Genomic DNA, 26,168 nt, shown 5'->3' with positions numbered 1-26,168 from the left:
TAGAAGCATGTCATCAGCGTTGTTCATATGTTCAGGCTCATATTACAAAATACGTCTTATGACGAGAGCAATGTGTGTTGATTTTGCCACCATATAAGTTTGTGTGTTTTAATTGGATTTTTAAGGCTTATCCTTGTTAAAGCGTATGTTTTTGCAATTCATTTCCGAAAGAAAGGTCAGTTTCGTTTTCACTTCAATCGAAGGAGTACAGTTTGATCAAAATAGTCTTTCAATCGTCCAATGTGAACTTTATTGAGCTTTTTATGTCACAGGTGGTCCACTAAAGACTATAGGCTAGTCTACAATAGTCACATCCCACGAGCGCAACCATGTTTGCGTTTGTATTTGAAGCAACTATTAAATCATAAATTCCCGTTCACCAAGGCCCAGTTTACCAAACATGGATTAAGCTAAGCAAGTAAGAGAAAAAATCAATGAAGATCTCCATTGAAAACGGTTTTAGTCATAAAGTAAGAGAAACGTTCAATGAAGATCTCCATTGAAAAGGTTTTTAGGCCAGGACTAGGCTTCATCCATGTCTGTGGAAATGGGCCTTAATGTTCAGGGAATGAAACACCAGGTAGTAGGTGGCCTAACACATATCCAATCACAACTTGCCTTTTCAGAACTGGAAGACCCTATTGGCTCTATGTAGGAAGGCGGGGATAATGACGTGGTTTTCCTGTATCCAATCCAGCAGCACACCACACCCCCGTTACTCATCAATATTCATATTTGCACTATCATGCAAAACGTTCATTTATAGTCGGTCCTGATTGGTCAAAATCCGTTCAACGATAAGCCAATGTAGAAAGGGAGCCATCGAATTGTTTCGCAGTAATGGATCTGAAAACTACGGCCCGGATAATCACATACTGGTTTCGTAAGAAAACCTGTCGTTTATTAGTCTAAAATTTCAGAACGTAAATTTAGACAAAAAGGGCGCATTTAATTCAAACGAAAACACAAAATGAGATATTCTTGCATTTGACTCGTGTGAAACATTAAAAATCGTTTATTTTCGTACATTTATAAATATATGCATTCACTAGTGCAGTTTGTATAAGCGCGTATCCTCATGGAGGTATAACTCAACACATTTAGAATAGAATAAGCCAATTAAACTAAAAAACAAAAACCAGGTCAGTGGTAGGCTACTCAGTAACTGAAGCAAAGGTACTGCTATGATAAAATGGCACATACATCTAAAACAGACAACATAATGTTATATGTCATCATATTATGTGAAGTTTTTTTTATATACATCTTCAGTGTTCCAAAATACCAAATATCTGGATAGAAAGCAAAACATATATTTTAATCTAACATAAATTAAGGAGATTATTGGTTCAAATAGTACAAATGCAAATATCCTTCATAGCAAACATGTACATAATGTCTCCTGGTTTATTAATATAAATGAAGCATTTTTGCACAACGATCTCCATATCCCTTATTCTTAGCAGGGTACTTTGGCTTTAATATTCGTCCTCTGGTGGGTGTCATTTCAGTATTGACCATTTGATTTGTTCCTTTGCTGACTGCAAAACCTGAAAGAAAGAGCAGGAATATCAATTCAGTTTCATTAGGTTTACCATACATATCTTCCAGACCATTCTTAAATGGTCAGCCACTTCCAAACTACGTAAATGCCACTATTTGTGGAGAACATGCCATCACACAAAAACCAAACTGCACTACCGCCACTAGGTGTCAGTGTCAACTCACATTTTAACAAGTTTAAAACGTCAGTGTTAATCCTTACAGACACCAGGTGGCGCTAAACCACAGGATCACAGCACACACCCTAAATCCTAAATTACAAGACCTCTTAACCTATGAATATTATGGTAGCCTAAATCCCTTCCAAATCCTTTAATATAGGTGTAACTGATGTGAATGTAACTACAGTCAGAAATCGTTCTGTCTGCGATGGAAACCCTCGCACCCATCCTGCGAGTCACACGAGTATCCGTCGCTATCTCGAAGTTCCACTTATAATAACAAGCGTGTCAAATGTGCGGTTCCTGGGTTGAATCAGTGATTATCTGAGAGGCGAGTCGGGGGTGAGTCAGAGACTTACAGTGGAGGTCATGGCTAGCTTCTCCGTTATGTGCTGCCAGGGTCAGAGTTCAGAGGGTCAGAGTGCAGAGGGTCAGAGTGCAGAGGTTAGGGTTAGTCAGAGAAGCAAGACGCTGCCACACAGAGAACTGTCTCCGGATGTCAACCATCTTGATTAGCAACTTGACGCATTAAGCTCCAGCCATTCAGATCGTCTACAGAGCAGGTGTGAGGGAAAAGAGGATAGGAGGCATTCCGGTGCAGGTTTGGTGCAAGGGAAGGTGTGGCTGTGTGATCTTTGCCCACGCCCGTCACCAGAGGCGAGTCGGGGTTTTGCCCTTAAAGACATGCAGGCTACAGCAAACACACGTCAGTGAAGGGAAACTAAGATGCGGTTTCTGAGCGTCGATAAGCGGCAGGAGATAGAACCAAACAGGATGCAAGTCACGATTAGTTTGAGAACGTATGTGAATCCTTAGTGTGTGTGAGAGTGAGTGTGTGTGAGAGTGAGTGTGTGTGAGACAGTGTGTGTGTGTGTCTCACCTGAGCCACACTCTGCTCTGACAGTGGGTTATCATCCACCTGAAATGAAGTCAAATACAAATGTTACAGAAAGAAGTGCCAGGAAGTTACAGTAACACACACACACACACACACACACAACAAGCAAACAGTAAACAAGTTGTCCCCCACCAGTGACAACCAGGGGGTCTCACGGGACTCACGGGATTCGAACGCTCGGCCTCGGACTTGCCAAGCGCGACCACTACCAACTACGCCAAAGAAAAGCTAGCTCTTCTTTGACGGGGGTGGCCTCTTACATACCTGAGGAGGGGGTTTCACAGTTCTCACACACACACAGACAGACAAAGCACAGCCACAGGAACAGGAAGCAGAGGGGCAGCCATGACGGGGACACAGGGGGGCAGGAGGGGGGCCCCTCCCTCGCTCAAATATTAAATATCAACTCTGCCCACACAGCCAGCAGTTATCTAGAGGTGACAACATTGCATGCTTCTTCTCACCATGCAGTTACCTGAGCTGGGTGCATTCTTGACTCGATCTCAATCTCTCTCTCAATCTCTCTCACCCTCTCTCTCTCTGTCTCTCACACACTCTCTCTCTCACCCTCTCTCTCTCTGTCTCTCACACACTCTCTCTCTCTCTCTCTCTCTCTCTCTCTCTCCCTTATGCTCACCCTCTCTCTCTCTCCCTGAGTGGCTACAAGAGCTGGTTTCTCTCCATCTGCCCATCAATGTGACCCGTGATGTAATCAATGAGGGCGAAGCTGTCGTTTTGCTCTGAGACAATCTGATAGGTGGAGGAGACGAGAGAGGGCGTGGCCAGGGAGGGGGGGGGGGGGGAGAAAGGCATGTGAGCCGGGAGAGGATGAGGAGGGATGCTGGCAGTGTGGAGAGATGGGACAAGCTGTGTGACGTCTCGCGCGCTGCCTCATGCCCATCCCTCCGTGACGCACCCACTGACGGGTGATTATCTGAGAGATCGCTTTGAGAGGAAACGTTCAAAAGTGCCCCCTCACCCTGTAGTTGACCTTCTGGAGAACCTGCTGGGGGTCACTCTCCAGGATGACCCTGGAACCAGAACGACAAGAGTCACTCAGAGAACACAAACATATTTGTATGCCCTTTAGTCTCATCTGTTGTATGTTTCCATGTATGTGTGTACCACCAAGACAATTCATGTTGTTGCACAGTTGTGCAATGACAATAGGGGGATTGCTTGATTGATTGAGATGTGCTGTGTTGATCAGGAGAGCTCTCAGTTGTCTTACCCTCCATCTATAATCTCATCCACCACCAAGAAGACTCCTTCCATGTTGTCAAGCAGACACCTTCTCTCCACGTTTTTCCTAAGTGGGAGAACCGTGATGAGTCACCTCAAATCACATTGTATCCTGGTGTAATTGTTAGGTCTAGTCCTGGCATCACCGCTCTGTTGTTGAACATAGGAAGCGTCAGTTTGAGTTACGGTACAAGAAAGGAACAAGCACCAACAGAAACCAGGAACAGGGTGTGTGAAGGGAAGGGGGGGATCATTTTATCAAAGATCCATTCACTCTCTCTCACTGCAACGCTACCGCAATGGTCTCCATGGCAACCAGCCCCTGTCAATGTTGTCGTCCTCCTCTGGGTGTGTCACTCTCACACATCCCATAATAACCCAGGACCCCGTAATCATCTACCTACAATGCGGTACGCTAGCGCTTACCAGAGCTTCAAAACGGAGATGGGAATATTCTCGGGCCTGAGAAGATTATGACTGAATCTGAGCTTGTGCCTAGTTCTCGTGAAAGGTGCTACATTATCTACATACGTCTTTTTTTTACTTACCAAAAAAAAAAAAAAAAACTGTCAACTTACCTCAAGATATGACTGAGTGACTCAAACAGGCAGTTCAGCACAGCCATTAGCATGAGCTGTGGAGAGGACAGAGAGATAGTAACCGACGTGCGCTCCAGACGGGCCCAGGTTGGACCCCGGAAGTCGCAGAGGAGAAACGACAAATGACGAGGGGGAAAACGGCGCGTGGAATGGGAAGCCCTGAAGCGCCGGCCACGTCCGCGCGGCCCTGCTCACCTCGTTCTCCTGCACGCTGCCCACCACGTAGAAGAACAGGTCGATGCTGCTCTTGTACACGATGGTCATGCCCTCCAACAGCGCTATCTCGTCTGGCGAGGGGGCGAGGGACGGAGGGAAACAGAAGGAGAGAGAGAGAGAGAGGCATGAATTGACTTCGATCTCGACTCGAACCCCAGAGCTATGGTGGACGTGGGCGGCCATTAGCCGGCCTGCTTGACTTCTAAAGCAGAAACCAGCTCCACTTGAGGCAGGTGGGCCCGAGGTGTCATATGACTGAATATGGTTCCCAGGTTCCCTCCCCTTTTGTTCCTCGTAACACGAGCTCAAGGGAGGCCCGGGGAACCCGCAGGAACCAATACCCTTTCTTCTGTCTCTGACAAACGACCAATGAGTGCGAAGCCCCAGGCGAGAGCTTGGGTTGACTCTGTGGCAGACTTTTCTATGGTAGCGGACACACAAGAGGTGTGTGAACTACAAGCTGTGGCCTGGAATGATTCACATCCCAGCCTTCTCGTGGGAACGGAGAGATCCGTCTTACCTTCGACTGAAGTCAAAGGAGACTTGAACCCATCGAGGCTGGCATCGGTTATTTATCTCGCGGTTTATTCGTCCCAGTCCTCGGGCATAGCGTTTGTGACTGAGTAAAATCGTCAGGGGGTCCCGTTCCACGAGACGCTAAGCTTGTTAAGGAGCTTGTTATGAACTTATCGTACACAATTGAAAGTTCACGTTGAGACACGAAACTTACTGTCGGCTTTGTGCGTCTTGTTGAAAACGTTCTTCTCAAAGTTCTTCTGCTCCTTTATGGAAGGGTACAGCTCTTTGTCATAGTACTAAAACACACAAACAGTATAAACGCTCGGTTTAGTTGGCTACAAATATATAACTGTCATATTTCAACCTAAAATGTTTAAAAAATAAAATAATTATTCACATAAATCTAAGTTTTGGATTGGCTGCTGCTCAGAAGATAAAGATGTTCTCCTAACCTTTGATAAGAGTCTGTTTCCATCGTTGTCTAGGATGAAGACAGCTTTCACCGTGTACAACGAAGGCTCCTGAAGGACAAACAAGCATTGCAACGATGTTATGACTCATAACTTATGAGGACTGACAACAATGAATAATTACAAAATTCAACACACGTTTAAACAATTGATTCGACAAATGTTGGTTCTTGGAGGTGAAGTTCATCGTCTGCATCACCTTGGTGTCTAAGAAGGACCGGACCAAAGTTCTGTTATGCACTGACTACCACAAACTCAGAGCCGAAGTGTATCACAGAACTTCGGCCCGGTTCTTAAATAGTCCACTGACCTACAACGTACGGTTTACCTTTCTCTCAGATCAATCAATGAATCAATCTGCAGGGTAATTGGAGGGCTTCTGGAGTTTATGCTTGTGTGATTTGGGGCTAATTGCGTTTCAGGGTTGTGGCATCGATAGGAGTAGCCTTTGCTTTTCAAAGCTGCCCACCGTTTTCTCACAGCGGGGCTTTTCCATCCGCCCCCAGGTGGAAAAGACTGCCATAGGCCTGCTGGCAGAGCACAGCTGAGATCACTCCGCCTACTTCTGATAATGCTGCCAATTTTCACCGTGCAACGCATCAGCCTGTTTGGGCAAATAGATATCCCCCCCCCTAAGTTACGTATATCTAGATAAAAAAATAACCTCTGTCGTGGTCGTGGACCTGCAAAAAAAGTTAGTCTGTGGTCACCTGGCACGCAGGCTGTGAGATAGAGTTAAAATCAAAGTTAAAGCACATTAAATACGTCATAGCTTAAACGTTCATTCATTTTAGTATGCTACAGTGGCATAGTTTTAATGTGTCACAAACAAATAGATCTTCAAGCGCACCTATAGAAAGACCCACCTGTGGAATCAAGTTTTAAGAAAGCGTAAAATGGTGCGCAACGCACCCCCGGGTGAAACCAAATAAGAGGACGTGGCACCCAAAATGTACAAGAGACTATCTATGCAGTCACGCTGTGAACATACTACTAGATTGTTACATATAAATACCGGTCACAGCTCTAGCCATTTGTAGTTTACGATGTAGGCTACTTGTCCGAGTTAACCTGTGCTGTATACATTAGGTTTTCAACCCCAGTGTCTCTCTGATACTGACAGTAGATAGGGAGTTATCTGTGTGACTGCTACGACCATGGATAAAAGTGCCGATCATGTTGACGCTTGCAACGTAGTCCAAACAGTCAACTCTCATTCACTCTCGCTGCCCAATAGTCGTGCATTTACGATAGATCCGACTCGTTCACAATACTCTATATTATTTCTAAATTGCCATCTTAATACAGCCATCGGATCCACGTTTACCATATGTCATTAATCCCAAGGTTTATTTTACACAGACAATCGACACACATCATTCCCTAGGTTCACAAATGTAGGCCTATTTGATGCATTTGCAACCTGTTGTTGGTTTGTAAATGTGTAAAGAGCAGAGCCAAAGGCTTACCAGAGACGTGGAATCCATGGTTCTTTGGTGTTGACGTGGACAGGTTTGAGCTGTCATTCTAGTCGGCTGCAGCGTGTCTACGCCAGCAGAGAGGCGCAACAACGATAATCGCGCAGTTGTCTTTTCAAAATAAGAGTTTGTCATTGTGTGTTCAGATTCCTGTGCTTGGCTAGACAACTGTACAGCTGTTGAAACTGTGGACGTACAAAACAATGTACAGTGTGTGCATGCTCAAGCATAAATAATATATTATTTTCGTAATACTGAATTTACAACTAGGCCTAATTCTGTGGCGGCGATCAATGCGCGTACATAGTGACCGATCAACTATGTTGAACATCCCTCGCGTTGGATGCTGGGAAATGTAGGTTGTTGTGGAATCGAAAATGGTAGACGTACAGCCTCCACCCTTCCGAACCTTGGATGATTTCGTTTTGGGCTCGGCTCGGTTCGCAGTTCCAGATGTTAGGAATTTAGAAAGATGGAACAACAGAGTAATCAACAACTTGTTGTATTACCAGTCCAACTATTTCGCTTCTGCGTTGGCGTTTTTGGTAATTGTAGGGTAAGTTTTAGACGTCGTACTAGCCTCATCTCAGCCTAGATCTTTCTCATCGTCACGTTACTGTACAAATCTGCCTTTTTTTTAAACTAAATATCTTGGCCTTACTCCACATTTATACGTGAAACTTATGCTTTTAAGCTAATTTAGACTCGGAGGATTTGACTGCCATAGTTGTAGCCTGTGCCAGGTAGACGAGTACAGTCCACCCATGCAACAACCCTTCGAACATTTTCGGGCGTTGCATTATTTGTGTTACATACCAAAGTCAGCTGATATAACCAGATAACTGAGTTCATCCGACATTAGTCTTCAGACAAATAGTTACATTGAGAGAGTCGAGAGTCCTCTCCTCATAAACCTCAAAAACGCAATGCTTCATCAACCAAGCATCATCATCCCTCTTATCTTGATCTCTCTATCACCTCCCTCCATCTGTCACAGCTATTTCCAGCCGTTCCACCTCTTCCTGGGCGCAGCGGTGGTGACCGTGCTGTTTGTGGGCTTCGTGTGGGCCGCAGAGCACCAGGCTCCCATACGGCGTTTCCGGCGGGGCGGAACCATCCGACCGTGGCGCTGGGCTGCATCCTGGGGGCCAGTTACCTCCTCCTGTCAGTGCTGGGGGGGATCGCCGTCTTCCTGTTCGGCATAGCCTTCCCCATCCTGAGTAGGTGTCAACAGTTTATGGTTCAAGTCATGTCTGTCCCTGGCCTCCTGTCATCCATCTTGAGCTTTGAGTGCAAGAAAGGCGCATTACAAAAACAATGTCTTGTTATTATGATTGTCAAGCCCCATATTGTCTAACCCAATTCCCATTTGGCACTGTCGAACCCCTTTCCTGGGACACACTGGTGACTCACAGGATAAGCAAGCGTATCACATGGGCTGAGGGCTTACCGTTACCGCAACGGCCTGGGTTCGAATCCTGCCCCGGGGGCCTGTGTCTCGTGTTATCCCCTCTCTCTCTTCCCTGCGTTTCCTGTTTGTCTATACTGTCACTATGAATAAATAACTCTCTTTCTTTCTCTCTAGTGATACTGATTCATGCGTCGGTCAGGCTGCGGAATCTGAAGAACAAGGTCGAGAACAAGCTTGAAAGCATCGGTCTGAAGAGGACCCCTATGGGTATGCTGCTAGAGGCCCTAGGTCAGGAGCAGGAGGCCGGCTCCTAGGTCACAGGTCGGGGTCAGGGGTGGTAGGCCAGCTAGGCTCTGCTGTGCCCCAGTTCTCTATCTTCCTCACCGAAGTCTCCAGAGGGGCCGCTTCTTTGCCAAACATATGTTACCCGCCCCCCCCCCCCCTCCTCTGTTTCAAGTATCCAACACAAACACACTCGCCCAGTCCTAACAGTTTCGGACTGACACAAGCAATAGAGTCACTACACGTAAGGCTTTGAGATGGAGCAGGACCAGTCAAGGGCAGTTTTGGAGAGAGGGGATCGGAGGACGGACTTGGAAGAGGGAGGGGGTGTTAGTCATAGCATACAGACAAAGAAACATTTCTGTCAGACGCACTAATCTGTTGAAGATGTTTTTACCCCTCGATAGTGCAATCGCCCTGCCTAGCTTGTCTGCCTCGCACCCAAGCACCACCTGCTGAAACACGGACAGAGGAATGGGTGGGCTGCAAGGAGATGAAGGATGTTTTAATGTAGGTCTACGTATATAAGATGAGATCAGAGTTAAAAGTGAGTTGAGCGATGTGAAATGAAGGTGTGTGCACAAACCTGTATTTATATGTCAGAGCTCTGCGATACTGTTCTCCTCTATTTGTGCTGGGTTGATGAAGTGTAACGGTTGTGGTTGCATAGCAGGTTGGCATGTTCTGCCGTAGCAACAGCTTAGTAGGAAACTTCATTTGGGTTTCTAGAGATGTGTTTGGGAAATGTTGTATGTTTTCCCGGTAAATGACCTAGGAAGCGGGATTGGACCGGATACAGGATTACATGAACTGCATCATTCCTACAGTGTTCACTACAGTGTCTTTATGCCTTTCTGTCAACAAGCAACTTGTCGTGGTCGCATAAATGTCTGTCTTATTAGATTCACTGTTATGTTATCCATGGTTGATTCTTTTACAATTGCCTTGTATGTACTGACACACTGTAGTGTTAAAACAATGACCACAACTGGTGGTAAAATGTATTAAACTTTTGTAAAAACAAACAAACAAACAAAAAACATCTACAGTAGACTATAATGTCATTTAAATATTTTAATTATTATGTAATTCTTGTAATTCAATTCCTTATGCTCAGTGAAGATAACCCACGGCAGATGGCAGCAATGTATCGGCCTGTCTGTCTGTGTTTCTCTCCCTGTGCTCTCACACACACGGAATTGCCTCCCTGTGAGAACGTTAAATGGGCGTGTGGTTTGTAGGCGTATGGATTGATGTTATGTAGTGTAGTTATGGAAAAAGGAAACGGGGCGTCATTTCAGGGAATGAACAACATCGCCAGCCTGATAAAGTAAGACGGTTTAAAAGCGATCGCCTTTATTCGGAAAGTGTACAACTCGAATAGGCTAACAGGACGCCGCCCGCCTTTCAACTTCATGCGATTGACACCTCACTGTTCTGGTAAGATTCAGAATCCAACAAGAAAAGAGACTTCCTTGTTTTTGTAAGAATAACCTACTGTAAGAATAAACTGGTAAATTTGCGAATTGTAAGAACGATACAACTTTAGACATTTTGACATGCGTGTCCACATCCGAATTGTCCACAGCCTATATTTGAGCCTATATAGCCCACCGTACATATATAGCCTATATATATATTATTATTTTTTAAATAGCAAAAAAAAAAAAATTGGTGAAAAAAAAATATAAGTATGAAAATTATGCATATAAAATGTGTAGTTAAAGTTAAATGTCAAAGTAGCCTATCTTCCTTGTTCGGTTCTTTGCAATACACCTGTTGAGCAGGTTTAAATTCGCCTGTTAACTGTCAGGATGTCAACCGTAAATCTGGAAACCAGCAAACCGTTGAGGTCTTATGACAGGCGAGTTCGTTATTAAATAAGTTTCGGGACAGAGCGGTACTTTCCGGTAAAAACCGAAACTTTACTATGTGCTTTATGGGAGTGTTGATAGCCGGGGTTATGCCGTCACGCCAAACAAGTTCTAGAAGTAAGTCGAAGTTACTGTTTTGTTGATAAGAAAAGTCCCGCCTCTCAACCTTGTGCTGTCTCATTATCACCACAAGAAATATTATCATCGTCTCATAATTGCCGTTACATTTGGGTCAAGTGCATCTGTTCAGTTGTTCATGTTTGCCTTCTATCCACAGAACGTCAGGAGTTAAATGAAGAGGATATATTTTTGTATTTTTAACCTGTTCTAACATAGCAAGGAAAGTTCGTGAATCAGTGTACACCAGACACTGGCCTTTTCTTCGCAGTCAACTTCTGAGTAACAATCAAAACATTTGAGACTTTCCTCTGAACTGTGCCCAAGACATTTCCCCCGAGGCTAAGCAGATACAGCTATGCTGTATCTGAAGAAATACTTCACTGAGGGCCTTATCCAGGTGGCCATCCTCCTAAGCCTGGGTGGAGTGAGGGTGGATGTAGGGACCCACCTCCCCTCCTGGCAGGAGATGATCATGGGGCCCTCCTCGGCCCTCACCCAGACCCAGTTCCACAACCTCCGCAACCTGGACGGGTACGGCCTGCACCCCAAGAGCGTGGACCTGGATGGGTTCTTCACAGCCAGGAGACTCCTGGGCTGGGTCCGGTCCTTGGACAGACTGCAGGTTAAACATCTAAACTCGAACATTGTCCCCCCCCCCCCCCCCCCCCTACAACCCCTTTCTCTTCGGTCTGTTTCTCTGTAAATCCAAAATGTTCCATCGCAAGGGTCAGTTTTTTTGTTTTGTTCTTTTTGCATTCAACCTTAAGTTAACCCGGAAAGGCTCTTGAGATTACATATCTCTTTTTCAACAGTGTCTCGGCCAAGCTAGGCCGCAGCGGGTCATTTCATATCTACAAACAGACAACACGAAAACAAACAAACAGAAAGTCAACAACACTTGAGTTTGACTCGTGGTCTGAATGAGTCACTCCCCTGGGTCAGTCTGTAATCTCCTCCCACAGATTCCTGGTGCAGAGCTGGAGACTTGGCTGGTACAGCGGGAGGCGGATGTCCTGGCTGGGGCCCCGGGCCAGCCCCCTGCAGGCCTCTCTGGGCTGGAGGTCCAGGACGGAGGGGGAGACCCGGAGTCAGGTTACAGGCCACCCCGGGAGGAGAATATTCTGGATGGAGGGATGCTTTCAGCCTCCAGAGACCTGGAAGAAGACGACGGTGATGATGTCACTGTTGAGGTAAACTGCTGAGCGATGCAACTTCCTGCAACCTGTTGAGTCACCAGAAGTGATGTGTGTGGGGGTTGATGTCATACTGCAGGCATTGTACCTGTCCATTGTCTGTCGTGGAGTTTGTTTGTTTGGAGTTTGTTTTCTAAGTTGGACACCGTTTTTCATACTTTTCAACATAACATCAAGCTAACTATATATACTATGTTATAATACTGTTCAGAGGTTACAGACATGAATGACAAACTACCAGAAGAGGTATAGGCACCTATGTAATACCCTTGAGAGAGTACTCCCTTTAAACACACACACACATACACACATGCACATACACACAAAGGGGAATACCACTCTATCACCAATATCTTTGACCCCATTCAAGGAAGTAAAAGCTGCACAGACTATATTTACTGTATGACTTGGTTAATTTTAAACCAGAATTACTAAGCTCGACATACAAGGTAAGATTTTATATATATATATATATATATATAAAATCATTTTATATATATATATATAAAATAGCATAACATATATATATATATATATATATATATATATATATATATATATATATACTGTATATATAAATAATAAAATATAATTATTTTAATTTTATTTTAAATATATATATAAAATAAATATATATAGCAGTATGTAATCTTAATTTATCATGTCCATGCGATTTTCCAGTTTTCTCCGTAAAAAATCTCATACATGTGTCATACACATAATGATAATCATGAATTGCATACATTACAAACATGGTTTGTGATGTCGGCCCAATGTGCTGTTCATTCTCCAACTCTGATCTGCTCAGCTTTGAAGGCAGATCTGGTCAAAATTAGCAGGCGATCCTCGTTCTAAAATCAAGACACCGTATCAAATGCAAAAAAATAGGGCAGGTTAGTGTTTCACAATACGGATCTGATCAGATGTGAATCAAACCAAACCGAATCAAAACCCCCCCTAGTTACAATACCACACAGGCGGCCTTCTGTTGTAGCACGGACCGGCTGTTGCTGAAGCCTTGCCTTGGCATCCGCTTATTGAGCAATGCCGCCTGTGGCCTGCCTGGGTATTGAATAACCAGCCGGTCTGAACAGCCCCAAGATCCAGGCAGCTCGGCCAGCATGCGCCCAGGCAGGGAGAGAGAGAGACAACTACATGCTATGTGCTCAACTGGATTTCCCCCTTTCGTTTAACCACCGAGGGCTACTGGTTGATGCCCTGGCGGCAGCATGTGATGAAGAATGTCCCACTTTAGCGGACGCCAGTTGTTCCTTACTGGTGTTCCTGTTACGGGGAGAGCAAAACAAGTTGTGTTGCCGGCCAGTGTTTAATACTGATGCTAATCAGGTCTGTCATCCAGTTGGTACGACGCTTGTCGTATCAATCTGCGAGGACTGTAATGAGGGCATCCCGCAGGGGGGGGGGGGGGGTGGAGGCCATCACAGTCTTCTCCAGACGCTTTCTTGGCCCCCGTCTTCGTCGCTAGCCCAAGTCTGCACGTGTAGCCTGCACATGACCCTGTGTCTGTGTTTGTACGGACACTCTGGTCGGCCTGGTGGCTATTTTCAGTCAAGCGAGCATGTGTAGGAGCAGGGGTACTTAGGGTAAAATATGCATGCCTGAAATGTCTCTTGTCAGCATCAACCCCGGCATACATGTTGCCTTGCTGACCAAAGTTGTTGTCCTGTGTTGGATTCTGGGCCAACGGGCCAAGCCTGGGGTCACATTGGGCCAGAGCTGTGATGTGAAGATCTATAAAAGACGAGGAAATCATCGGACACTCGTTTTCAAGATCGTCTGCTTCCTCAATCCAAGCATGGCACTGATTCAAAGGATTCATTTGAAAGTAGAGTCTACCCCTACACCCGCCCTGTGGGCTTCGAATCCCTGAGAGCGGGTTACGGAGAATCCTGTCGAAATGAGGCGGGAGACAGAAAGGCTTGAGCCCTCGGGAGGTCCTCTCGTGAGGGACATGTCAACGACCTTCACCCTCACTTTCTCAGACTAGCATCAACAGCTGCTCCACTGCTGTTCCAGCCCAGCCGTGCCTGTGCTGGAGAGAGAGGCGGTTGCTTCAGACAGTTGGGGTTGAAACAGCAGCCATGCCTGAGCGGGTGCTGTCTGGGCCTGAGTCTGGGTCGACGCCAGGCCAGCACCTCCTCAACTGGAGCCTCTGCTGGGTGTTGCTATGTTGAGGCCTGGCTGGGCATGTCTAACATGACATCCGTGAAGCGTAAAGTCGGGACATGCTGACAACATGAGCACGCATGCGCACAACAAACACACAGCTCAATTCCATACTCTATTGTCCTGGCTTCCCTTAAATGCCACTGGCAGGATGACAGTTAATGTCTAAATTGTACCTTTAACATGCTCTAATCTGCTGAGTTGACCTCATTTCACCGTGGTCCATCAGTACTAAGTTCAGTAGTAGCAATGTTGGGAGCCAGCCAGGTAGTTCAGTGTGATAGCAATGTTGTGAGCTAGCCAGGTAGTTCAGTGTGATAGCAATGTTGTGAGCTAGCCAGGTAACCCTGCATGTCCAGGGCTTGGACACAAGGTTCAAGAACACACAGTACAGAGAACCTCATAAGGATGTTGTGACTGAGCTTGGCACCAGGGTCACATGACTCAGCTGTTGTCATCTGAGGAGGCTTGATGGTTCGTTCCCTTTCGCAATGGCTGTTTACAGGTCTCTTCCTGTGGCCAACACTGTACATCACTCTGTCAAGGCGAGAAGACACCCACACGTACACACAGACAAGCACATTCCTATACAGGAACAGGACCTACACAACAACAAGGACCCTTTGGGACACATTAAGGCCCAGTTCAGAGTACAGAAGTTATGGACCACGTTAAGGAAAATGTTATCAAGTTCCGATTAATAATGTGAAGCGTTTCTGGAAATGTAAACACAAGGTTAATACACCAAGGTAATTCCAAGTGGATTTCGAGTCGTTTTCTCATCACAGCAACATTTAGACGAACGTGTACTGGTTCTCCTCTGTTAGTTAGTCAGGGCTGTGGTTTAGGGACCAGCAAGGGGGGGTATTTGGGTTCCTGTAATCCCTGAGAAGGACAAGAGAAGGGTACGCCTATTCTTAGCCACGCCGCTGTGTGCGGAGAATGTCCATCGACGTATAGGGCCTGTCTGGGAACGGTAACAATCGCAGAGAAGAAAACAGGTCAGGGTGCTCCACCCTCTGCTCGTGCGACCGGTCACTGTCTGCTGTCTATTCATAGTCTGGCAGGCCCACACCTTACTCTAAATGCAGCTGTCGATGGACACAGCCGAGCTCAGCCTCGTTCAGGTCCTCCGGAGGCAATTTGTCGTATAGCACCAAACATATAGTCACCAAACAGGGAGTCAGGTGGCTGAGCGGTTAGGGAATCGGGCTAGTAATCTGAAGGTTGCCAGTTCGATTCCCGGCCGTGCAAAATGACGTTGTGTCCTTGGGCAAGGCACTTCACCCTGCTTACCTCGGGGGGGAATGTCCCTGTACTTACTGTAAGTCGCTCTGGATAAGAGCGTCTGCTAAATGACTAAATGTAAATGTAAATAGAGGCACACAACGTATCAAAGTAACCAACCAATAAGAACACGGCAAAACTGTATTCTCACGGTCCCTCTATAGCAGCCGTCATAATATCCTGGCAGGATATGTCCAGGCAGACGTGTAAGGAGCATGGCAACAATGAGCTGATTTAGCCAATAGGACTAACACAGTCTAACAATATAACTTAGATGTCAAGACATTGGTGGTTAAAGCTGTCACTAGCATCGATACCGGTACGTGTCACTAACGTTGAGGACCGTTGTGGGTTGACAGGATGCCGACTCGTCAGACACGCACTGGCCGGCTCGTGTTCACCACGGCCCAGACCTGACGTTTGAGGCCAGCCTCCGAACCAGGTCGAATCATGCACCTCCTGTTTTCCCCTTGGATGAGGAAGGAGAGGAGGAAGAGGAGGAGGAGAAGGAGGAGGAGATGGCCGGGGTCAACTGGAGTACAGAGGGGTGCACCTACAACAGAGTGAACAGAGAGCTTGCACAGGAGTTGTCCGAACAGGTAAGACCAGACCTCGCCTCTGTTTTACTGCTGACACTTCTGAACAAGGGCCCATGGCATCAAACCCGAGGCCCTGATTCATAGCACCAAAACATAACACCATAGCATCAATACTGTAACTCAATGACTATCATTATCTTAACCCTTGTGTTATCTTCGGGTCATTCTGACCCATCAGTCATTGTGACCCACCGTCGTATTGCGACAGATTTACCGCATACAAAGACAAAGTGAAGCATTTTCTTTTAACCGTTGGGCTGTCTCAGACCCCCCACATTGCAAAGGTTAAAAGAAAATTATTTTAATTTGTTTTTGTATTGGGTAAAATTGGGTAAACACAACGATGGTTCGTTATGAACCTTTGGGTCATGTGACCCGAAGGCAGCACGAGGGTTAAACATTTACACGGTCATGTCATTCTGTGGTGCTGTATGTTGACGTAGATGATATGATGTGTCAAGAATAGTTCTCCGCCTTAGAAGGAGCTGTGTTTTCCAAAGTTGGAGCTGGACAGGAGCTTGCTCCCCTCGGCTATCTGTTTACTTGAACAGTACAGAGATAGGAAAAACGAAAATGTCTGTGATGCCACGCAGCATCAGATAATGACGCCAAGCTTGTCCAATTGCTCCTGTCTTGGGTTCCTGACATAACTTGTCTTGAGAAAGCCCAAGCTTTCTTTACTGGGCAGTGAAATGTGTTTAGTTAGTCTGTTTAGGCTGTGTGTGTGTGTGTGTGTGTATAATGCACATCCCACAGTATGATCAGTATTTGTTATGATGTGCACAAAATGTGTTTTTCTGGTTTTGGATAATTAAGCGTCTGTAGTCTGATTATTGATTTGTATGGCACCGCCATCTTGTTTGTGCTCCATGTGTTTCTGCAGTTTGCCAGTCTGGAGAGCCAAAGTTCCATGTCCCTCCAGGAGTGTCTTCGACTGCTGGAGGACACCTTTCCCTTAAGTCAGGAATCACAGGTACTTGCTTTCCCTACCCCTCCTCTCTTCTCCCCTCCTCTCTTCTCCTCTCTCCTCCCCTCCTCTGTTCTCTTCTTCCCTCCCCTCTCTTCTCTCCTCCTCTCTTCTCTCCTCTCCTCTCCTCTCCTCTCCTCTCCTCTCCTCTCCTCTCCTCCCCTCCCCTCCCCTCCCCTCCCCTCCTCTCTTCTCTTCTCCCCTCCCCTCCTCTCTTCTCTCCTCCTCTCTTCTCTTCTCTCCTCCCCTCCTCTCTTCTCTCCTCCTCTCTTCTCCCCTCCCCACCCTCCCCTCCTCTCATTCTTTAATCTTCCAATTCTGTCCCTTGTGATGTTTATTTTCCTAGCTGTCCGAAGAGGAGGGCCTGGATATGAGAGGGGGCGGGGTGGAGCATCCCTCCCCAGGTAGAGAGCCTCTCCTGTCCCCCCTTTTGACCCACGAGGACCCCCTGCTGGACCTGGAGCAACAGTGGCAGGACCTGCTGGCCATCATGGAGCCTGAGGTTCATTCTGCACTTCTAGAATTGTTCAAATTCAGAACCGTACGAGCTATCGACGTTTATGAAGATCTAACCCAAACGTTTGCGTTTCCGTCCCAAAGGACATGGATGTCGATGCTGCTGTGGCCACCCCCTTCCTGGGCAGTGGCTCCGACGACACCACTCCTGCAGAGCCCCGTCCCAACCCAGTTCAGCAGGACGTGAGCCTTCACCAGGCCTCCCTGCCCGCAGACCCCGAGGAGGGCTCCGGGCCCCTCAGAAGCAGCGGTGACCCCCAGGAGCCCCCTCACCCCGCCCAGCCGGCCCTGCTCACCCTGCCCCCCAGCACCCCTGACAGCGTCAACATCAGCGCCCACGCCAGAGACCCCGTGGCCAACGGGACGACAGGTGACCCCATGACCTCTGACCTCTTCCCGGAGGAGGACCCGGCCCTGCCCAGCCCGCTGGCCTCCCTCCTGGACGACAGCACCATGTTCGATGAGATCAGCCTGCTGGCGCTGGCTCTGGAGGAGGGCTTCAGCCCAGCGCTGGCCTCCCGTCTGGAGGACGAGCTGGACTCGGACTCCGGCCTCTCCCTGAACTTCAGCCACGTTCCGGCCTCCCCCAGCTCGTCTGAAGCCTCCTACTCCTCCTCCTCCTCTTCCTCCTCCTCGGCCTCCACGGTGGCTAGCCTCTTCTCTGAGGAGGGGGCGGTGGGCTACAGCTCTGACGTGGCGGCGGAGGGGGAGGAGGAGGGCGGCTTCTCCACAGACCTCAGTAAGATCTCCCCCCTGAGCTTCCGGGACCCCGAGAGCTTCAACCGCCTCCCTTGGCTCCAACACGTCGGCCACGACCACACCTACAACCAGCAGCGGCCCGCCGCGGCCAAGACCCAGAAGGGCCTCCGGCCGCATCTCGCCAAACCCTACGAGCACGACGCCTCGGACAGGATGTGGGGCCGCGACGAGCGCCGGGCCCGCGGCCTGAAGATCCCCTTCTCCAACGAGCGCATCGTCAACCTGCCCGTGGAAGAGTTCAACGACCTCCTGGCCGAGCACCGCCTCACCGACGCCCAGCTTACCCTCGTCCGGGACATACGGCGCCGGGGCAAGAACAAGATGGCAGCGCAGAACTGTCGGCGCCGCAAGCTGGACGTCCTGGTGGACTTGGAGGCGGGCGTGTCGGGTTTGCGGCGCCACCGCGCCCGCCTGCTGAGGGAGAAGACGGAGGCGCTGCGCTCCATCCAGGCCATGAAGCAGCGAGTCAGCGGCCTGTACCAGGAAGTGTTCTCCCGCCTCCGGGACGACGAGGGAAGGCCGTTGGCCGCCGCGGAATACGCGCTCCAGTTCGGGAGCGACGGCCGTGTTTTGGTGGCCCAGCGCCGTCAGGGTTCGGCCGGCGAGCCGAACCGCAGACCGAGCAAGAAACAGGAGCGCAGGAAGAAGTGAATCCATTCGATTGATTGTCAAACAAGTATGATATGGCGATACAGAGAGGGAAATGTTGAGAAGCGATGTGGAAGGTGACCGCGAAGCTAGCGGTGATGATGATAAACCACTGTTCCTACCGTGGACGATCTCTTCATACGTCATCATTTCGGACCAACCAATTCTATGCTGAGGACGGGAAGTAGAACTCTGACCATAAAAAAAGCACGACTTTTCCGTGCTTGGAAAAGAAAGAAAAGCGTTCCTCGCTGCAGTAAAACGTCGGCCGAGGGGCCGGCTCCGGATTCAGCCCTCCAAACGGGTCGAGCTAATCGTCACCGACCCAAGACAACGAGGAGGACACGCAGGCGACGGGTCGCAGAGCCCGGCTCGTCTCCGAGGTCTTGGGGCCCTGCTGAAGCACTCACGCTGCGTGGCAGCTGTGGTGGAGTCTCTCCCAGACGGCCTCCGTGTCCCCAGGCTGGGCGAGGGCCGCGGCGTCACGTCCTCTAAAGGACCCTGCATCCTCACTACAGGGGACAAGCAGCACTGGACATCAGCCAGAGGGCAGAAAGATGGACAAGATCCAAATGAAAGGTGCCTTCCCATTGGACAGGCCCCTCAGGAGTTGTGTTCTGGAAGGTGCTTTCCCATTGGACAGTCCCCTCAGGAGTTGTGTTCTTGACTAGGGCTGTTCAAAGGGTAATTACACGCACCAGGGAGGTTGTGCTGAGCCAACTTCACACATGCTAATAGCGCCTTCTGATTAGCTCAGTTGGCCGTGAGTAATGTAAGCCTTTCCCACTTGATCTAACACTGATTCTGATAAAACAATGTGGTGTAGGTTTATGTGAAATCGAAAGGCATCTTTAACAGAACAGTCGTTTCGATGGTTTATAGAGTGTGGGTAGAGGTAGGAAGAGGTCTTAACCTTTATAGTGAACTATTATCTTAATATTTTATGTTTTCATCCTGCCTAAAGATTGAGAAAATAATGTAATTGTCACTGCCATAGAGTGACATCCTGACCTCTACTGTATGTATAAAAAAAATTATACAATGACTCTCTCCTAAAGTGTTGTTGCGTCAACGGTTTGTTTTAAAGTGTAATGGTTGTTAAAAGGTGGCTCGATGCTATGTTGTTGAGGCACGGACCTGTTGCATCATGATAGTGTAGTCATGACGATTGACCTAGTGAACTTGATCAAAGTCTGCCACCACACTATGTGACGAATGTGGATTATTTATTTTAATGTTTCAAATGTTTCATTTCAACGTGGTCCTTGTGATTTGAGGTGTTTTTGTCTGTTCTTATAAAATACTTTCTGAACAAAAAAGCAATTAAACAGTTGCTGTTGACCGGCTGTCTTTTTAGCCTGTGGCATGAATTAAATGTGTATCCCACCAATTTAACCACCTGCTGGATTCTGACGGAAGATTCTGGAAATCTTTCGCATGTACTGTGACGCAAGGCTGAATACATGTAATTTTGGAAGTTGGGATCAAAGTTCCGATTGGGATACGAGTCACATTTTCCTCAAGGATCATGCAATCTAAACAAACACATGTACTAAATAAATAAAGACACGAGCTCTTTAACAAAACAGAAAAAACTTTACTGTCCAAAAAACATCAAAGAAATGAAGGCGACCCCTGTAAATCAGTGACATGGAAAACCCATGGGACATGCAACAGGTAAAACTGCCAACAGACACAGAAAACAACAAGACTGTGGGTCGAAGCTACAAATGAGAAACTACACTAGCAGAGACGGTATATAGAAATGTTCAGATCGGGCATATAAGTAAAGTTAGAGAAGTCGTCTGCAGCCTAAGCCTGTCATCGTCTCACCTGTTAGAGCCCCCTCACAGCGAACATTCACACGACCGATAAACATGATATCTTCCCCCACGAAACACACTGATATAAAAAGAACCGTTTCTTGTAGCTTACGGTTCCCGATAGACCAGGCTGTGAAAGACCATGATCGTCATTGATTAGGGAGTGACTGAAAAAGTGGCGGCCACGCTCCACCAAGGAGCCCCACCGTCGGTAAATGACCGTAACCGATTAATACTAGGAGTATTCATGAGGCGAGTTGTGATAATGGGGGGGGACAACGTCCATGATATGAGCAAAACGACCGAAGCGTGAGAACCACGGGTCTAATCTGGTTCACCCCCCCACGACACGTCGATGTATTTACAGTTTGTCAAGTGCCCCCCCCCCGCGATCTCGGAAGGAGAAAGAAGCAGTGCCTTCTGGGACATTCACATTGGGATGAGAATGCACATGGAAAAGAAGCGTCGCTTGAATCGGTAACACAAGATGAAGGTCTATCACTGTCAACAGTCTGGGGCTGAAGAAAAAACGTATTTAAAAGAAACGACCCTCCAACCCAACCCTGGAATCACCCGCCACCCCACCCTCCCTCCCCTCTTCCCTCCAGCCTAATTCTTGTCTTTCTTCTCCTCCTCCTTCTTCTCCTCCTCCTCTGTGGGGTAAGAGTGCCATGTGAGCCGCTCCTCGTAGAAGGAGATGACGACCTGGGGACATTTGACGTTGGCCTCCTTGGCAGGAACCAGGTCGGCCTCATCCGAGTTCTTCCTGGAGAGGAAAACACAAAAAAAACACGAGGGTTAAAGACAACATCCATCCAACGTTTCGCAGGAGATGTTTTCACCGGGGCGCCTACCCAGGCCCTCCTACCCAGACCCCCCCTACCCAGACCCCTCCTACCCAGACCCCCCCTACCCAGGCCCTCCTACCCAGACCCCCCTACCCAGACCCCCCCTACCCAGACCCCTCCTACCCAGACCCCCCCTACTCAGACCCCCCCTACTCAGACCCCCCCTACTCAGACCCCCCCTACTCAGACCCCCCCTACTCAGACCCCTCCTACCCAGACCCCTCCTACCCAGACCCCTCCTACCCAGACCCCTCCTACCCAGACCCGCTCACCATTTCATGAGGAACATCAGTTCTCCGCTGGAGTCGGTGGCTCCGATGATGCGCTCAGGCTGGAGACCTCTGCCGAACCCTCTGGCTTTCTCCCCCTGGGAGGGGGGAAGGGGGAGGGAGAGTGCGTGTGAGGGTTACCCCCACAACAAAGTACCCCCCCAAAAAATATCGACCACGAACATGCGTCCACCGTGTGGACAAAACAAAATGTTTATAGCCGTGAGGAAACGTTGTCGTCGTCGTCGTCGGTTTGTTTACCTCATCTTTCTTCTTCTTGGAGCGGCTCTCCTCGCCCTCGGCGTCGGCCTCGCCCACCTTCCGCTTGCCCACCGCCTCCTTCTTCTTCGTGTCCTGAACCGTCTTGTAGTTCTGCATGAACTCGGCGATCAGGTCCGGGCAGTCCAGGTTGTCCTGAGGCTCCCAAGTGTTGTCCTCACTGAGGAGCACACACACACACACACCTTTCTGTTTGAACTCGCCGTTACCTCCTGGTTCTCATTCCGGGCTGCTGCTAGTGCCGGTTCACTCGGTTCAACTTGAGAACCTTCTAGGAACCTGTTTGCTTTTCCACGGGCTACAGAGCCACGTCATTGTCTGTCTCTGCCTTTCAGGTTTGTTACTTATGTGTTCGTACATTTACAGGAAAGAAGAAAAGAAAATGCTGGTCACATATTTGGTTTGGGTTGGTCTGGTCATGACTATCCTGGCCCCCCGGACAGAAGCAGAAGGGCTGGAGGCCGGCGCTGCTCTGAAACCAGTTTCCCTCGTCTTTGGAGGAAAAGAGGACACAGTAGAGCATCGCTAGGCTAGGTGTTAGATGTAGGTGCAGGAGAGGTCAGACATAGTTTCAGGAGGTAATTCACGTGGCTCAGCGTCAGGGCACGGTCCCATCACCCACCCACCAAGAGAGGAAACCACATCACTCACTCTGAGAAGCCTTTCCACTTGAGCAGAAACTCCACCCGTCCCTTCACCACCCTGCGGTCTAAGACCTTCTCCACCACATATTCCTCCTCCTCCTCCTCCTCCACCTCCTCCTCCACCTTCTTCTTGGCCTGCTTCTTCCCGGCAGTGGCCAGCTTCACGTCTTCCTTGGGCGGCTCTAGAAACAACGACAACATTCAGGTACAATTCACATTGTTCGCTTCTCTCTCTCTCTCTCTCAACTCACAACACCTAGCTCACTCATCATGCCCGGTAAATGTGATTCTTTTGCATTTTTGAACCCCGACACATCGTCTTGTGGTCTATCTTCCGTGCATAGCGGTACCAGGAGGTGAAAACGGCGGTGCCCGTTCGGCGGCCTTCTCCAGCCGCGGGGGCACACAGAGATCATACTGAGTGGAGGAAATGACTTACAAAAACCTAGCAATCGAAACATAGCAGAGGTTCCAGACCTCTCGACTACACAGAGACCACTGAGCTGCAGTCGGGCACCTCCTCCTGCTTCTCGTCCACCTCCGGACAGTGACAAGTGGATTGGAAACAAGCTTGCGGACAAAGATATGTGGAGACAAATGGGTGACAGTACAGTTGTGTGGCTGGTAATGAAGTTACACCTGTTGTCTCCACTGCAGCAGTGGGTTCTGAAGGCTCGCTCATGTTCAGCTGTGGGGGGGAGGAACCTTCCGGTTCCTTGGTAACGCCAGCCGTTCTAAACAGGGTGAGAGGGGGTGAGGGGGAGGCGGGGTTAGGCATGGCGAGGGGGTGTGGGGTATAAACTGGAGTAAGGGACAAGTCAGATGGGAACTGGAATACACAGGTTTATGTCATGGAACAGTACTGGTAGCCCCCGGTTACTGGTCCTATAGGAGTAGAGCTGCCAAAGAACACCTACTGGATCAGGTCAGGTGGTTCAACAGGGCTAACAGGAATTGTATTAGCATTTTAGCTTCATTTTGCATCAGAAATACCTCAAACTTACATTCACAGTGCTTGTAAAGTCTCAAACTACTCAATTAAAGTCTAGAAGGCACATCAGAAGATATTAAGCAGCATAAGGTAGGCTATAGGCTTAATACTAATGAGGTTAACGTCTGAACTACAGGACATGCAGTCAATTGAACTACCTAAAACACACAACACATACTTCACTCAAGAATTAACACACCATCCCACAAAACAAGCTATTTATGCATTCCTGTTCAGTCACTAATAACTGGCCAAATCAGGGCGGTGTAGAGCGAGCTGGCGGGGCGTCATTGAAGGATGTCCTTCAGTGACGGTGTCCACGGTGTAATCAATGGTTTGTTTATCAACATGCTTCAATTACTGCCCTATTTTCATTTAAGCGCTCTTCACTGACTGCACGTTGGTATACGACGTAACGCGCATGGATATTATTTAAGGGTGCTGATATAATAATAACCGACTAACAATTGACATCTAAATTCGCGGCATCTTGCGATCCAGTTTCCTGACGTTATGCTACGGTGACATATTGTCAACATCAACGTTGCAATCGTTCATGTTCATCGCCCAATTTTTTCTTCCACGGTTCCCAAACAGAACGCGTCGTCCTCCATGTTGACCTGAATCACACAGCGAGGACTACCGCCACTGTTCGCGCTAAAATGCTGCAGATATCCGTCCACACTAAATCGGCATGCAACAAGCTGCGAGTAAAAACTGCCAGGGAATCTCGCTAACGTTTAATACTTAACACTGTGGACATGCAAACACTGCCAAAGCACTGTAGTAAATGTGGCCTCTGAATTCAATCAGTTCCCAGCAAATAATGTCCACCCCTTTAGAGCAATGTGTTGAAATACAGCATACCTTACCTTAAGAGAAAATTGAATTTACGAGGTCAGTTAAGTCTATTTATTAGACAACTTAAGGCCTATATTGTGGCCAGAAATGATTGTAATAGTTCGATTGGCACCGTTACTTAAATATCTGCTTTAAAATGTATTTAAAGATCGCTTGTCCCGATTTTCCTAAATTCAGCATGCAACAAAAGCCATCAAGCGTCGTGCATGGACCCGCCAATCCAGACCTTGCGTAGGCCTACGTCGACGTAACCCAACGTATTGTTTAACAGGCCTATAGGCATCTTGGGAAATGAAGTTCTTTCTTGTGCTTTATTTTCTTTCTCTCTCTCTACCTCTACCTCTCTCTCTCTATCTCTACCTCTCTCTCTCTCTCTCTCTTTACCTCTCTCTACCTCCCTCTCTCACGCTTCCATGTTGTCTTTGTTTCTCTATTCATTTAGAAAGGAAATAAGCTCATACATCTTTATTGGCAGGTGGACAGCATAATGTATATTTGTGTATGCAGATGACTTAATGATTTGGGTGCTAGCAGGTTTAGGCTCTATGACAAGTGGTATGGTTATGTATGCTGTCTCCTGAGGCTGAATAATGTATGCCTCTCTCTCTCTCTGCCTGTCTCCCTCTCTCTCTGTCTCTCCCCCCCCCCCCCTCTCTCTCTCTCTCTCTCTCTCTCTCTCTCTCTCTCTCTCTCTCTCTCTCTCTCTGTCTGTCTGTCTGTCTGTCCGTCCGTCCCTCCCTCCCTCCCTCCCTCCCTCCCTCTCTCTCTCTCTCTCTCTCTGTCTCTCTCTCTCTCCCCCTCTACCTCCATCTCTCTCTCGTTTGTCTCTCACACACACTGATACACACACACAAGTGCACCCTCACTCAATCAGTACCCAATTTAGCAAACGAGTAGAATAGGGAGAGAGGTGGAGAGAAACAAGTTCAGCTTCATTAGCCAAACAACAGACTAACCAAACAATAACAGGAACCTCATTTTTCACCTACAAGCTTTAGTGAATGAGATAAAGGGATGACTTTGGTAGCGACCTGTCCTGGATCAACAATTCTAAGTGTGAACATTCGTCTTGCATGTTCATGTGGATGCACATGCCCCCCTCCCCCCCCCCTCCCCCCCCCCCCCCACACACACACACACAATATGATACTAAACATTCATATCGACTGTGCCAGCAACTGTCGTGATGTTCTCATTTGGATGGAGAAGAGTACCAGGTTAAATGCCAGACCAAGTTCTTTGTCGTTTAGTCAGGTGGCTGAGCGGTTAGGGAATTGGGATAGTAATCTGAAGGTTGCCAGTTCGATTCCTGGCCGTGTCAAATGACGTTGTGTCCCTGGGCAAGGCACTTCACCCTACTTGCCTTGGGGGAATGTCCCTGTACTCACTGTAAGTCGCTCTGGATAAGAGCGTCTGCTAAATAACTAAATATAAATAACTAAATGTTTATTGATAAGAAATGAT

At 48.0% G+C, this 26,168-nt stretch overlaps 4 protein-coding genes across 7 annotated transcripts; 2 read left to right on the top strand and 2 right to left on the bottom strand.

The window, feature by feature from the left end:
- Positions 1-999: 999 nt before the first annotated feature.
- On the bottom strand, positions 1,000-7,241 carry copz2 (COPI coat complex subunit zeta 2). 3 transcript variants are annotated; one of them, XM_062455333.1, is made up of 10 exons: positions 7,138-7,241; positions 5,651-5,719; positions 5,410-5,494; positions 4,659-4,750; positions 4,443-4,498; positions 3,854-3,931; positions 3,602-3,653; positions 2,605-2,643; positions 2,084-2,116; positions 1,000-1,550 (listed from the first exon to the last, which is right to left on the bottom strand). In XM_062455333.1, the coding sequence occupies exons 1-10, from the start codon at positions 7,192-7,194 to the stop codon at positions 1,503-1,505; spliced, it is 609 nt and encodes a 202-aa protein (XP_062311317.1). In that variant the 5' UTR covers positions 7,195-7,241; the 3' UTR covers positions 1,000-1,502. The 3 variants fall into 3 exon arrangements, with proteins under 3 accessions (XP_062311317.1, XP_062311319.1, XP_062311318.1); XM_062455335.1 differs by lacking the exon at positions 2,084-2,116; XM_062455334.1 differs by lacking the exons at positions 1,000-1,550; positions 2,084-2,116; positions 2,605-2,643 and adding an exon at positions 2,689-3,372.
- A 241-nt stretch (positions 7,242-7,482) lies between these two features.
- On the top strand, positions 7,483-11,175 carry praf2 (PRA1 domain family, member 2). The gene is given in 5 exon segments (XM_062455336.1): positions 7,483-7,702; positions 8,144-8,252; positions 8,255-8,366; positions 8,732-10,279; positions 10,991-11,175. Coding segments are annotated over 4 exon segments (540 nt in total). The 5' UTR covers positions 7,483-7,523; the 3' UTR covers positions 8,872-10,279; positions 10,991-11,175.
- A 4,843-nt stretch (positions 11,176-16,018) lies between these two features.
- Positions 16,019-18,992, top strand: LOC134015805 (endoplasmic reticulum membrane sensor NFE2L1-like). Its single transcript, XM_062455330.1, has 4 exons — positions 16,019-16,099; positions 16,983-17,072; positions 17,413-17,568; positions 17,667-18,992. Exons 1-4 carry the CDS (start codon positions 16,019-16,021, stop codon positions 18,990-18,992), a joined length of 1,653 nt encoding a protein of 550 aa, XP_062311314.1.
- Positions 18,993-20,563: 1,571 nt separating this feature from the next.
- LOC134015806 (chromobox protein homolog 1-like) lies at positions 20,564-24,940 on the bottom strand. 2 transcript variants are annotated; one of them, XM_062455332.1, is made up of 6 exons: positions 24,716-24,940; positions 23,492-23,586; positions 22,860-23,034; positions 22,191-22,368; positions 21,933-22,027; positions 20,564-21,578 (listed from the first exon to the last, which is right to left on the bottom strand). In XM_062455332.1, exons 2-6 carry the CDS (start codon positions 23,532-23,534, stop codon positions 21,422-21,424), a joined length of 648 nt encoding a protein of 215 aa, XP_062311316.1. In that variant the 5' UTR covers positions 23,535-23,586; positions 24,716-24,940; the 3' UTR covers positions 20,564-21,421. The 2 variants fall into 2 exon arrangements, with proteins under 2 accessions (XP_062311316.1, XP_062311315.1); XM_062455331.1 differs by lacking the exon at positions 24,716-24,940 and having other exon boundaries at positions 23,492-23,692.
- Between the last annotated feature and the right edge of the window lie 1,228 nt (positions 24,941-26,168).

This window comes from Osmerus eperlanus, unplaced genomic scaffold, assembly GCF_963692335.1.
Source record: "Osmerus eperlanus unplaced genomic scaffold, fOsmEpe2.1 SCAFFOLD_286, whole genome shotgun sequence".
NCBI classification, from domain to species: domain Eukaryota; kingdom Metazoa; phylum Chordata; class Actinopteri; order Osmeriformes; family Osmeridae; genus Osmerus; species Osmerus eperlanus.
Note: the sequence above shows the minus strand (reverse complement) of the source record. Positions and strands in the feature narration are given on the sequence as shown.

Coding starts and splice junctions, on each gene's coding strand:
- LOC134015806 (XM_062455331.1), bottom strand. CDS start 23,630: ATGCCTAACCCCGCCTCCCCCTCACCCCCTCTCACCCTGTTTAGAACG. Junction 23,035..23,491: donor TGCTGCAGTGGAGACAACAG/GTGTAACTTCAT, acceptor CGTTGTTTCTAG/AGCCGCCCAAGGAAGACGTG. Junction 22,028..22,190: donor CCAAGAAGAAGAAAGATGAG/GTAAACAAACCG, acceptor CCCCCCTCCCAG/GGGGAGAAAGCCAGAGGGTT.
- LOC134015805 (XM_062455330.1), top strand. CDS start 16,019: ATGGCCGGGGTCAACTGGAGTACAGAGGGGTGCACCTACAACAGAGTG. Junction 17,073..17,412: donor CCTTAAGTCAGGAATCACAG/GTACTTGCTTTC, acceptor TTATTTTCCTAG/CTGTCCGAAGAGGAGGGCCT. Junction 17,569..17,666: donor TGGCCATCATGGAGCCTGAG/GTTCATTCTGCA, acceptor TCCGTCCCAAAG/GACATGGATGTCGATGCTGC.
- copz2 (XM_062455333.1), bottom strand. CDS start 7,194: ATGACAGCTCAAACCTGTCCACGTCAACACCAAAGAACCATGGATTCC. Junction 4,499..4,658: donor GCAGCGTGCAGGAGAACGAG/GTGAGCAGGGCC, acceptor TCCTCTCCACAG/CTCATGCTAATGGCTGTGCT. Junction 1,551..2,083: donor AGCTAGCCATGACCTCCACT/GTAAGTCTCTGA, acceptor TCTTTCTTTCAG/GTTTTGCAGTCAGCAAAGGA.